This window comes from Xiphophorus maculatus, chromosome 10 (genome assembly GCF_002775205.1).
Source record: "Xiphophorus maculatus strain JP 163 A chromosome 10, X_maculatus-5.0-male, whole genome shotgun sequence".
NCBI lineage: Eukaryota > Metazoa > Chordata > Actinopteri > Cyprinodontiformes > Poeciliidae > Xiphophorus > Xiphophorus maculatus.
In genome coordinates, this window is record NC_036452.1 from 9,635,585 (window position 1) to 9,648,044 (window position 12,460).

The 12,460-nt window shown below is 38.2% G+C and overlaps 1 protein-coding gene across 2 annotated transcripts in view; it reads left to right on the forward strand.

Moving 5' to 3' along the window:
* Positions 1–1,776: 1,776 nt before the first annotated feature.
* The window catches only part of LOC102231734 (cytohesin-1-like), a 35,128-nt gene continuing 24,444 nt past the window's right edge, over positions 1,777–12,460 (forward strand). Inside the window, exon 1 of one of the 2 annotated variants that reach the window (XM_023341147.1) lies at positions 1,777–2,108. In XM_023341147.1, the coding sequence (XP_023196915.1) occupies positions 2,018–2,108 (91 nt within the window). In that variant the 5' untranslated portion in view covers positions 1,777–2,017. Of the gene's footprint in view, positions 2,109–6,751; positions 6,900–12,460 lie in introns of those variants that run through there. The other variant, XM_023341148.1, reaches the window with a different exon arrangement.

Consider the following 12,460-nt stretch of genomic DNA (forward strand, 5'->3'; position numbering starts at 1 on the left):
TTAATGAAAGGCATGCAGTTTGCTTATTATTTTTGACTTGATGGAAGAAAAATGTAAAAAATATTTTGTCTTTTCTCAGCAACAAAAACTGGATCTAGGTCAGTTTTCATTTGAAAGCATGTCCTCTATTTAACCAGGGTTTTATACAGCATTTAAAATCAGATTTGGTTGCAATAAAGTGTAATATAAAGCACAGATTAATGAGTAGCTGTGGTATTCACCAAGAAAATAGAAGGAAATATTTTTGTAAGCTTTGTTGCTTTACCCTAATTTTTTCTTGAATTGTGGTTGTGGGGGCCGCCAAAAATCATTCCACGGGCCACAAATGGCCCCCGGACCCTAACTTTGAACACCCTTCGTCTAGACAGCAAAATGAGAGTTATTAAATCTAAAGAGCCACAAATTGCAGATACTTGAATTAGATTTTTACATTTGCATCTGAATGAATCACTAGATTTCATTAATCAACGTTAATTTGACGGATAAGGGAGAAGAAAATGATATGTTTGATCCTACTGTGCGGATCGATGTTTAGAGAAAATCAAACTGGTCATATTTACTGTCAAACATGGTGGTGGAGGGATGATAATTTGGGCTTCTTTGTTAGTGACAGGATCTGAGCAGCTTAAACTCCAAAGTAGTCTAGAGAAACACGAGAGCAAGTCTGTTCAACGTCTACAATTTGACTAGAAATGTGTCCTCAGTGGGAAAATAATCCAAACTAAAGGAGCAGATCTGAAACAGAAGGACTGAATAGGACAAAATCCCCGGTGGTTCAGTTAAAATTCACACCTCAACCCAAGTAAAACACAAAGTTTGGACCTGAACAGAGGCGTGCAGAAACAAAAGTTTTAAAATGAAAAATGAATTTAAGTACAAATATAAAGTCAGACACTGAAAAAGTCAAACGGAAAACAATTTCTGCTGCTGATGCTGCTGGTTCTACAAGCTACTGAGACATCAGGTGTGTTTAGTTTTTCTTTTGCATTTCTTTCCAACTTGCTAACAACAGCAAATGCTTTGTCATTTGGAAAATATATTTTAAAAAAACTTTCTTTTTTAAAGCACTCTTTAAACAAAATGGAGCCCACCTCCGGTCCATAAATATAAACGTCGGCATGGAAAGGTGCAGAAATAAGGCTGGAACTTTTTTCTCTAAATGCATCCATTTTTATTTAGGTTCTTGAATCATTTCCTGCTCAGGTCATCATCTTTTTAGACCTGAGCTGCCAATAAATAAACCAGCAAATAGCTTTAAAGCAAAAACAAAATCTGCTTTGTTGACCAGAAAAAATATATTTGAAGTGGTCCTGATCAACAAAAATTTTGAAAGACTTTCAAAAATGATAAATAAATAAAAAAACACTGACAGGAAAGCAGTCCCAGTACATGATGCTACCACCACCGTGCTTAACAGTTTGTACTACGTTTTGAATTTTTCTTGATAAAATCTCTTGAAAATCAAGTATCATTTTTCCTCCATTTCACAATTCTCGGCATATGAATGCTCTTTTAAGGCTCTGCATTCCTTGCTCTTATTACTGTGTGTTTGCTCAGCTCTGACTAAACTTAACTGGGCTCTGATGCATTGTGTGTAGGTGTGAAACAGGACGCTGCGAGGTGCATGTGTGTGTTTGCATTTGTCATCGCCACCAAAAATACTTCTGAACAACTGTTCAAAGTAACACAAGACGGGGGAGGAGGATTTGGACGCCCATTAGCGCTAGCTGGACTCAAGAAACACTTGAGAAAGACGGTGGCGTATTTTTGGTGTGGAAGAGAGCAGCTCAGGGGTGAGGTCAAGAGCATGAGCAACAAGCGTGGAGGGAGGAGAGAGAGAGAGTGGAGTGAGAGTGTGGGAGAGTTCGTCAGACTCTGGTGATGGTCGGGAGGGAAAAACATAAACGCTTTATTCTCAGACAGCTTTTGACTGAGATCCTTCAAGAGAGAGATGCAGGGAGGTTACTGTGAACCTTAATTATTTTGTCAGCGATCTCTGGATGAATGCTGTGTTGTGATGGGGACAGTGAGTGAGCTGTGTGCATCCAGTTTCCAAGCTTTTCTCTGCCCTACTGTACGAGGTGGAGCACCTGCTGCTGCAGCCTCAGGTGAGTTCTTTACTTATCTTATCACATGCTGCTGTGACCTGATGTCATTAAAATGACATGTTGTAAAGAAAGAAAAAGAAACGGTGAGATAAAGTGTCTCCAGTGTTTAGTTGCTGTGGTGATCGCAGAGCTCTCTATAGCTCTGACATTTCTGTGTTCGTGTACACACACGAGTCAGTGTGTGTGTGTGTTTCTGTGCGTGTGTGAGAGCTTGATTTGAGAACATGACGCACTCCCATCACATTCTGGTCCAGGATCCTCCTCTCCGGTGGGTGCCGAAGTCACATAATCTCCATCTCTGCCCACTGCTCTCTGCTCCTCGCAGGTGGTTTCACACGGCGTCGACGCGCTCATTCAACAGCAGTTATTTACACGCTGAAAAGAGCTCGGCAGGCACTCACACAGGATAATCTGATGTGGCTGGCAGCTTTTAATAAATACACAGTGTAGCTGAGCCCAGTCATTTCCCCCCTTTTCGTTCCTTATTGTAATGTCATGGGCTTTAAAATTGTGATAACAAGTACACATTTTCAGATAAGCCATTTAGAGCTGTCTTCACCTCAGATTATACTTTCCTGAAAACTAGACATATTAGCAGAAATATAGTTCCAGGTAGGAGAGCAGATCATCTGCATAGATGGCAAATTACAATTTTTCCTTTCAATCATATTCCTGCCAGTGATGGCCACACTAATCAGCTAATAGCAACAAATTGTTTTATTTAGCACTTTTGCTAACTTTGAAATCATTAAGCACACTTAGTTTCCCCTAATTTATTTTTTTACAAATACATCCTAAAGTGCTAAATTACTTATATTTATTGACATCCACCAGTGGTGGGCACACTTCTGCTCATCTGCTAAAAGCTGAGTTAATTTTTTTTGTTTAGCACTTTCACACACTTATCTTTCCCTTAATTAATTTTTACAAATACATTTAAAATGCTAAATTTTGTAAATGTTTTGTTTATCGACCGTTAACAGTTCTTCTAGTATTAGACATTTATGTTCATTCTCTTATTTCTTGTTTATAACAGTTCAGTTTTCTCTCCTTTGAAAAAGGAGAGAATTATCAATAACCCATTGATAATACAGTTCATCGCTCCAATGACATTTAAAAACAGTATCTTGGTGCACATATTTGACTTTTATTAAGAGTTTGTACAACCCACATAATTATGTGCATGATTATGGCACATAATCATGCACATAATTATACACCCCCACTAACATTTGGTTAAATGTCCTTTAGCAAGTTGCAGACCAGCTACACACTTTTTGTAACCACTAACAACATTCTGGCATGATTCTGACTCAACATTAGATCACTCTTCTTAGTGGAGTTTCTTTTAAAATCGTCAGTTTCCTACGATTTTCTAGTATATTTAATACATTTTCTATAAGCTGTTAGTCCTTCCTGTTCCAGAAGCCAAATGTTAGCCAGATTTATCCAAACCAATACCAGTGCCAATCTGTGTTTGGGATCACTGTGCCATGCTCATTAAAACATCCCCACAGCATGATGCTACCACCACCATACCACAACCATCAGTGCACTTTTCTCAGGTTTGAAACCTGCTTTGTGTACTCTAAACATGTTTTCCGTTATTGTAGCTATATGGTTTAATTTTTCATTTGCCTGCCAGTTAAAAATGTCTCTGAAAGAAATTTGGTTTGCCTACAAGGCCACTTTCAGTCGGACCTGAGGGGCTCCTTCCCTGGTCAACACCCTCTGAGTTGGTATTATTGTTCAAACTGGACAGGAAAAATGTTCCTTGCTGTTCCATCATTTCCAGTAGCAAAACCTTGTGGCTCCTGGTTTGTTCCTAAACATCCTAAACTATTTTCTCTGACAGTGACAGTTTGGTCCAGTTGAGACTTGAACACAGTTGAATCATCCCAATAAAACAATGAACCCAGACACACAATAAAACCAGTTTCACAATAGATACAGCAGGCTGGTATTAAGCATCTAGAATGGACTCAATACAAATGCTGTTCTCCATAAATTTAGTAAACATTTCAGCCAAAAAGAGAAATCTTGGACTATCGCTAGTGTCTCTGTATGTGTAATTTTAAGTTTGACTGGATTGAGGGGATTCAATTTCAATATTTTCTTTTTCTGAAATGATTAGTTGAAAGGAAGAAGATGTAATATCATCGAAGGTTGTGAGGATCAGCATGAAACTGATCAAACATCCTTCAGCCTGACTTCTCAGATTGAAAATATTTATATTCTCTTCTTGTTTACTGAGATAGTCAGACTTAGAGAAACTATCAGATAAAAAAAAATATCCAGAAAGAGAAAATCTTCCACGATTGTAGCTCATTATTAGTCAAAATATAAGATGATAAAGAGAAAAAAGAAAGCAAAAACTAGCAGTGAAATAAATAAAATAATATGAAGAAAGACTTACTAAGATTAATCAATAAATAACAAAGGGAAGTTAATTTTAATTTAAAATGAATAACATTAAAAATACCAATGTTAGACAAAATATCAACAAAATTAAAACTTTATAAAAATGGCAAAATGGCAAAGCAATCAATTGAAACACTGATTAGTAAAAAAATATATATTAACACAAATTCAACAAAATGACTCAAAGTCTGTGCCCTCAGTCAGCTCTTCGTTTTTAAATCTTTGGTTTGTGCAGCTTATAATTAAACCTGAGGATGACTGAGCTGCTGTATGATAAATTAGTTGTAAAGAAAATAGTCAGTCAAGCAGATGACATAAGGCCAACCTTTGGATCTAGACTCAAAACTCTGTTTATGGAGGGGGGGAAACACACCATTCCTGTGGTTTAACATGGTGATGGCTGCATCATACTGTGGGAATGTTTTTGTTGAGCAATAACAGGAAGGCTGGTGGACAGAGCTAACAGAGGGTAATCCTGGGAGAAAAGCTTTCAGATATAGCAGAATACTATTGACTCAGAGAAAATGACTCTAAATATTTATGCAGCCAGAGCTTGAATGGTTTAAATCTCTTGTTCAGACGGGAGTCGAACTGAGAGTTAGTGGAAAGTTCTGAAAATCAATTTTCACAGATGCTCTCCACCCAATCTGACTTAGCTTGAGCTGCTTGTGCAAATCTGGTAGAAACTTCCCCCAAGGACTGCCCCACTTTTCAGATTTCTGTTTGTAAAACAATTGAAAACCATTTTACTTCCAGTTCACAATTATTGTGCTAATCTAATGCTTATAAATCTTCCCAAAACACAGTAAGAAGTGGTAGTCACAACATGTGGAAAAAGTTGGAAATGTCTGAATACTTATTCAATTAGCTGTATATTAGGAAGCTGTCTGATTAAACTGTGAAATTCAGCAGCTTTTTTCCCACCGCCACGCCTGACCACATCCTGTTTTTTGGTGGGTCCAGCCTCTGAATAAAGCAGTGATTCAATCACACAGCTGCAATCCCTTGCCCTCTTTTTCCTCTGTCCTTCGCTACACCCTCTCCTCTCCCTTCCCTTTTTGCCCGCTCCCAAACGGTCCATCTCTGATAGCACACCAACTTCCCTTAAACTAATATGTTTCTGTATGCCTCTGCTATTCAGCAGGTGGGGCTGTTATTTCAATTTCCTTTTTTATGTCTATCTTGTGAGCCCTGCTTCCTCTTCCTGCATAAATGTGGAAACAGCGATTTCTCTGCCAGGTATGTTCTCATACGGCTTAATACGTTGGACAAACCCACCTACGTTTTAGCATGTAGGCATTGATTTTCTTTGTCATACCTAGTTTAAAAGGTGCAAACAGTTAAAGTCCAAAGAAAACACTTCATAAGATCTTTTAAAAGTTTGAAGAATTTGTAACTAAGGCCAATTTACATAATTTGCAAGATAGTTTGGCTCCTTTAAAGAGAAAATATTATATCATGAAGGGTTTCCCCGATATAAACAATTAGGCTTGAAATCATACACCTCTCTAAGTGCTTTAATTCCTTGCTTTTTACAAAGATACATCTACTGTGAAGAAAAAAATATGTTTTACTCACCTACAATCGGTTACGCCGCCAAAAAAAAGAGCAGTTCTTGTGCTGCTAATGCTATGTGTTAACCAATTTATATTAACTCATCATTTAGTCCTCTTGTAAAAAAAGTTGTAGCATTGAGAAAGGGATTGTTGAACCTCCTGGACTATCTATTGTTCTCTCTTCTCTTTAATTTATCCCCAGTTTTTCCATCAGATCTAAGTTTGAGGACTTCAGTGGCCATGGGAAACTTTTTCTGTGTTGAAATGACCATTTTTTACACTCCTAATCTGGTTAAAAGATCCAATAGCGACTCATTTTATGTGTAGAAGTGGAGTGCATCAACTTTGAATTTAAAATGTCCTGATATTTCAAACTGCTCATCAGTGTTCACCTATATTTACCAGTTAAGTAACTTCTGAAGGTTGCACGGATTTTATTTATGGGTATCAGAGTAAAAGAGAATTAAAGGTTTAACGTGACAAAATGTAAAGGGCTTCCAAGAGGTATGAATACTTTTACAGGGGACCGTTAGTACGTGAAACTGAAAGACGGTTGCTACGGGGTCAAACAAAACGCAGATGTTTGTAAGGCGATCTCTGATTGGTTGCTGAGAGTTGAGGCTCCGCCCCCTCAGCCTCTCCTCCACCGGCTGTTTCTCCGCAGCCAGTTGTCACTAACTGGCAGTTTAACGGTGACGGAGTTGTGACCGAGGGTTCCCCTTTGACCCGAAAACCTAATTAAAAAGTGACCAAACAAGATTTCCTTACGGAAACAACGATACCAACATGGTGTTGAAGTCAGAAGATGGAGTCGGTGAGTTTCCAGACACGGTTTTATTGGTTTTAACGCTTCGCTAATCCAGAGGCTAAACAGGTTAGCTGGTTTAAACTAGTTTAACTTGACGTCCTGGGATAACTGACGTCTCGTTTGTGTCCTAATATCACATCGTGAGGCGTGTTTTTAGCTTTCAGCTTCCTGCCAGGGCAACAAGTCCTCATCTGGCTCATGTGTTAATGCTCTTTGGCAGCCCTTTATAGACTGACACAAGGGATCTATTATTATTATTATCTGGATTGAGGCCAGCCCTCATGGGGGGGTCTGTGCTTATTGTGCAGCAGCCCGTGTCTCTGAAACCAATCAATGCAGCCATTTATTAGCCGGATTGTCCTAAAAATACTCAGTTGACTTGACTTGATGTACTTTTGTGCTCTCTGTTTCCTATCTTGGAGCCAGGGAGTTGGAGTCTGTCCGCAGTAGGAAGCTGTGGAGAAACCGGACCAAACCTTAGTTTATAAATCAGCCACCCTGCACAGCTGTGCACTGGTGTTTCATGTGAAAAACTGAGCTGCACTTTCACCATCTCTTCAGTTACAGCAGTCACTTATAATATCAGGAAGACAGTTGAATCTGAGTTTGAGTGAAAGGGAGAACTGAGGAAGAAACACCAGAATCTGAGCCGAGTATAACAAATCTTTTCATTTCACAAACAATGATTAAATTTGATGAATATTGTAGATTTTCCACATTAGTTTAGAGCATTTGACCACTGTAGTTCCTATTAGTACTTAGGTTAACAAATTTGTAAACGGAACAGCATATCAAAACAAAATGTTATATGAAAAATATAAAATAACTTTGTAATTTTAGCAGGATCAGGTATGAACATTCAAAATGGAACTTAAAATGTAGAAAGTTGGCATTTAATTGAATGCAATTTTGCAAAAAGTTGCTTGAATACAGTATTAGGTCATTTTCTTTGCAAGGAATAAGTTTTAACATTAAGGGATTTTTTTCTATTTTAATGTACCTTTTGTAGATCTCAGTGACATTACTGTAAAGCTCAAGGAGGGAAATGGGGTCATCATTATGATGAAAAAGAACAGTAAAAATTGTCTGTCAAACCATAATATAACGGTATTAGTTTCAGTATGTACATGAAAACTAATAGACCCAAAAATTTAATTTTCCATTATGAACTATAGTACAAGGAAATACAAGAACAGTATTGAGAATATATTTTTCTAGTGATCATTGTTTATATTAGAAGCAGAGTGTACATCACAATGCCATGTGAGATATTTTTACTTTTATTTTAGTACTAGGCCTGTCACGATAACAAATTTTGCTGAACGATTAATTGTCTCAAAAATTATTGCGATAAACGATAATATTGTTTGAAGACCTTTTTACACTGATTTAATGGAAATGACATAATAATGCATGCGATGTCCTGCCAAAGATACGTAGATACACTTTATTTTCAAAAGAACACTAAACACTGGAACTGATAAACAAAATAAACAAAACAACCAAAAACAAAAATAAAACGGATTCTCAGTCTCCATGAACAAAAAATGTACTTGAATAAAATCTAAACAACATAAAGCCAAAGTGGAAATAAATACTGCATTCAACCAAGAGTGCAGATTATGAAGTCTGTGTTGCCCTTCAGTAATAATTAGATTTAAATAGAGAAAATGGGCACATCCGACTACCTGATGCAATAGTTCACACTACACGTTTTTTTTTTTTTTTTTTTTTGCCCCTATTTTTTCCCCTTACGACAAAATTAGAACTCCAGCCGTTCTAAGATTGTCTCTTACGATTTTGTAACCGATCATCCTGTAGTGTTTGGTGTGTTACGGAAGATCAGGGTGCTCAATACGTCGATCGCGGGAAGGTTTTGAGTTGATCTCGGCAGTTGGTGACAAACTGAACGCCGCCAGGACGATGAGACCAGCACTTCCTCTTCTGACGCGCTTATCAAAATATTCACTAAGATCCTAAACGTTTGTAGCTTCATTAAAGAATAATATATATTTTTTAAATCAACAAAACCTGTTAAAATGTATATTCTCAGTAATTATTGTTTCAACAAGGTGTTGCGCAATTCAGTGCGTTTCAGTTCCATTAACAAAAAAAAAGGCGACTCAAAGACCGACTGACTAGCAGAGCAGGAGTTTACATTAGCTAATCAACCATCGCTGTGTTCAGGGGAGCGCTTATTAATAATTGAAAAATAAATATCAAGCCTGGAAACTTGACATCGTAACGGACTGAATGTTGTTTTTCACGTAACCGCTGCTCCGTTGCGGGGCGCAGGCGGTTGCGCTTAATGACAAAGACAGTGTAAAACGGTAGGAGAATCTCACCAGTGGCGTATCTAGGCCTGTTTTACGGTGCTTTAGCACCCCTCAAACTGTATCTCAGCACCCCTGAATCAGGTTGCCACCCTTCCCGTAAAATACGGAGTCGTCCCATATTTGGCCGTTAAATGTGCGTCCCGTATTGAACCGATACATAACTGTCCGATAGAAACGCCTATCATACACACATCAACACTAGGTTTAACAATAATGACCAAAATAAAACACAGGAAATATTAAGGTCAGCTAAATTGTCGTGGTGGGAACTAAAGGACCCCAGAACGCTACGGACCGTCACCGTTGCCTTGAGACAAACACTATGTAGCCGAGGTGAGCTGCTATATCAACCCGCGTCTTTTTAAAACGTCCTCGACCCGATTCCATTCCATGTCCTTAGAAGCAAAAACGCTTTTAAAAATACAGACGTGAGAAAAAAGACGCCATTATAAGCTGAACAATTTCAGTTAGGACGGATACTGTGTACATCGAAAGACAAAAAAAAAAAAGAAAAGTGTCCGTCGTGGCGCAGTGTGCTGCTGTATGTCAGACAGAATGGATCAGGAGAGGAACCGCAGACCCATCAGAACCTTAAGAACCAGAAATCAGCCTCTTTTCATCCTCAATCATCTCCTGATGCTGACATGGTACAGAACATTTAGTTATGATTGATTAAGTTTCTTATTGCGATTTTAGTTCACTATTGTGGTTTGATTCTTTGCTTAGGATGTTGAGTTTGGATGATATTTAATAAATAATAGCATTAGCCAAAATAAGTGGCCATTTAAAGAACAAATCATACGAATAGATTAACAGTAAATGCATAAATATTTCCTACATTATATTACTTTCTGTGTGTTTTTTCAGAAATGTTGATATATTTTATGAATAATTGTTCAGTGGTCATTTAATGTATTATTTCACTAATATTTTATTAATGTGGTTTACCAGTTTGGATAATCTGACTTCCTGTCAATGAAGAAAAAACATGCTAAGCAAAAATGCACCTGACCTGCAGGCCAGGGCCGGTTCTAGACGGGGGCTAAAAGGGATTCTAAAGAAATTATACGAAATAAATGTCTTTTTTTAGGTATTCAGTGATAGATATGTTTTCTTCACAATTTTATTTTTAAGGTATTATTAAAAATACATTGAAATTATTTTTAATAAAAATTAATTGAATGAATTAAAAATTATGATACTCCACAGCTGCTTGTGTCTCATTAATGTTAGCAGATGTTGGCAGGTATGATGTGGTCTTGAGATTCTGTTTCAAACTGGGTTTATACACCTCTGGGAAAAATGTAAAGTTTCTCTGATTTTACTCTTTATAAGTTTATGTTTGAGTAAAATGAACATTGTTCTTTTATTCTATGAATTACTGACAACATGTCTCTTAATTTTGTTTGTGAATGTATGTAAATAAGCAGTTAGATTTAGAAAACACACCAACGAATATCTTCTCATGGGTTTTGCCCTGCTGGGGCCTAAGCACCCTTAAAAGTCAGATTCTAGAATCGCCCCTGCATTACACTAAGGAAATGAGGAAGGGAGGAGTCAGCGGAGAGCACCAGAGTTGAGCCTTTTTTCATTCAGTGTCATTAACAGAAAGAGAAAAAGGCCGGAAGAGACGATAATGCCGATAATTAAAATGACGTCGATAGTTTTAATTTATTGTACGATTAATTGATTTATCGTTTATCGCGACAGGCTTATTTAGTACAAAGATGAAATTAGTTTGAGTTGACATGTAAAACTGCCTTTAATATCTTTATGTTAGTGGAAATTAAAATGAGTCTCCATTTGAGTTCCTTTGAGAAAATAGATTCTTATCTCAAGGATAACATTCCTGAAAGGCTTCCAACATCTCTAAATATAATATTTTCTTGGACATAAAAACCCCAAAAGAAAGTCTTGTAGTCTCTTGTTGGCTAAATATTGGTTAGCCAACAAGAACTGAATTGAAAAAGACCACTTAAGTCCTTTTTTTAAATAAATCATATGAGAACCACAACATTTTAACTTTACAATTTGATTTCTCTATAGATGTGGGCTGATCATGTTTTTCTTCATCGACACTGATTCCTGGTTCTCTAAAGTCTGAGGTATTGATTTAAAGAAAAAAGAAAGTTGTGTTTTAGTTCTTTTGATTTGCAGTAATAGTTTTAAATGCAGCTCTCTGCCTCTCTGGGTGCTCCGTGTTCTTGTTAACATGACTGTTAAGTTAAAGGGACTTTCTAAATTACCATTAGGTGTGAGTGTGTGCATGGTTGTTTGTCCTCTGAGTCTCTGTGTGGCCTTGTGATGAACTGGTGACCTGTTCAGGGTGGACCACTCCAGCCCCATGCGACTATACAACGACCAGCGGGTCTAGACCATGGATGCTTCAATTCATAGTTATTATTCAGTTATTATTAAACTGATTGGTTCACCTTCAGTTTTTCATTCGCTCACACTCTCAAACTTCCCCAGTTTCTCTCTCGGTCACATTAGGATGTTTTCATTTCCTGTACGTTCAGGCTTACTGGGCGCGCTGCAGGGCAAACGCCCAGTTGCTTCGCCTCCACTGCTCCCTGATGTCACTCAGGTTGGCCTGAATGGCAAACAGCCACCATATGCGGCCGTTCCCAGAAATCGGGACTTTGGGTCTCCATGTTCTGTACAGCATCCCTCTCTTTCTGCGCTCCACTTCTTTAAGGAAAGCCATTATCTGCTGGTACTGAACCTGGGAGAGACGTAAAGACATGGGCTCCAGCTGGACCTGACCCTCGATCCGAGGGATGTTCCGGGTCCTCAGCGGCTCCCTGGAGGTGTTTCTACTGAGCAGCACCGAGGCACGCACTGGCTCAAAAATGTACTGGTGCTGGCGACTCTGCACGCACCAAGTCATTTCATCCTGGATCTGGCTTGCAGGCAGCTTTTCCAGGATTTCACACTTCGTGTCCCAGTAAACGCTGAGTCTTCAATCTCCAGCTGCTTTTGTTTGAAAGGCTTATGGATCAACTCTTTCGAAGACACGCTGTTGATGCAAACTCCAAAAGAAAAGGCCTTCTCCGGGATGGAAAAGTTATCCTCAAACCTCAGGTGAATATTTTCAATCTTCAGTTCAATGTTTTCAACAATCCTGGTGACAACCAAGGCGGTGACAGAGTACCAGTACGACTCTCCTCTCTAGTGTAAGACTCGTGGGTGTCCAGATACTGATTCTCCGTTGTAGAATAATCCACAGAA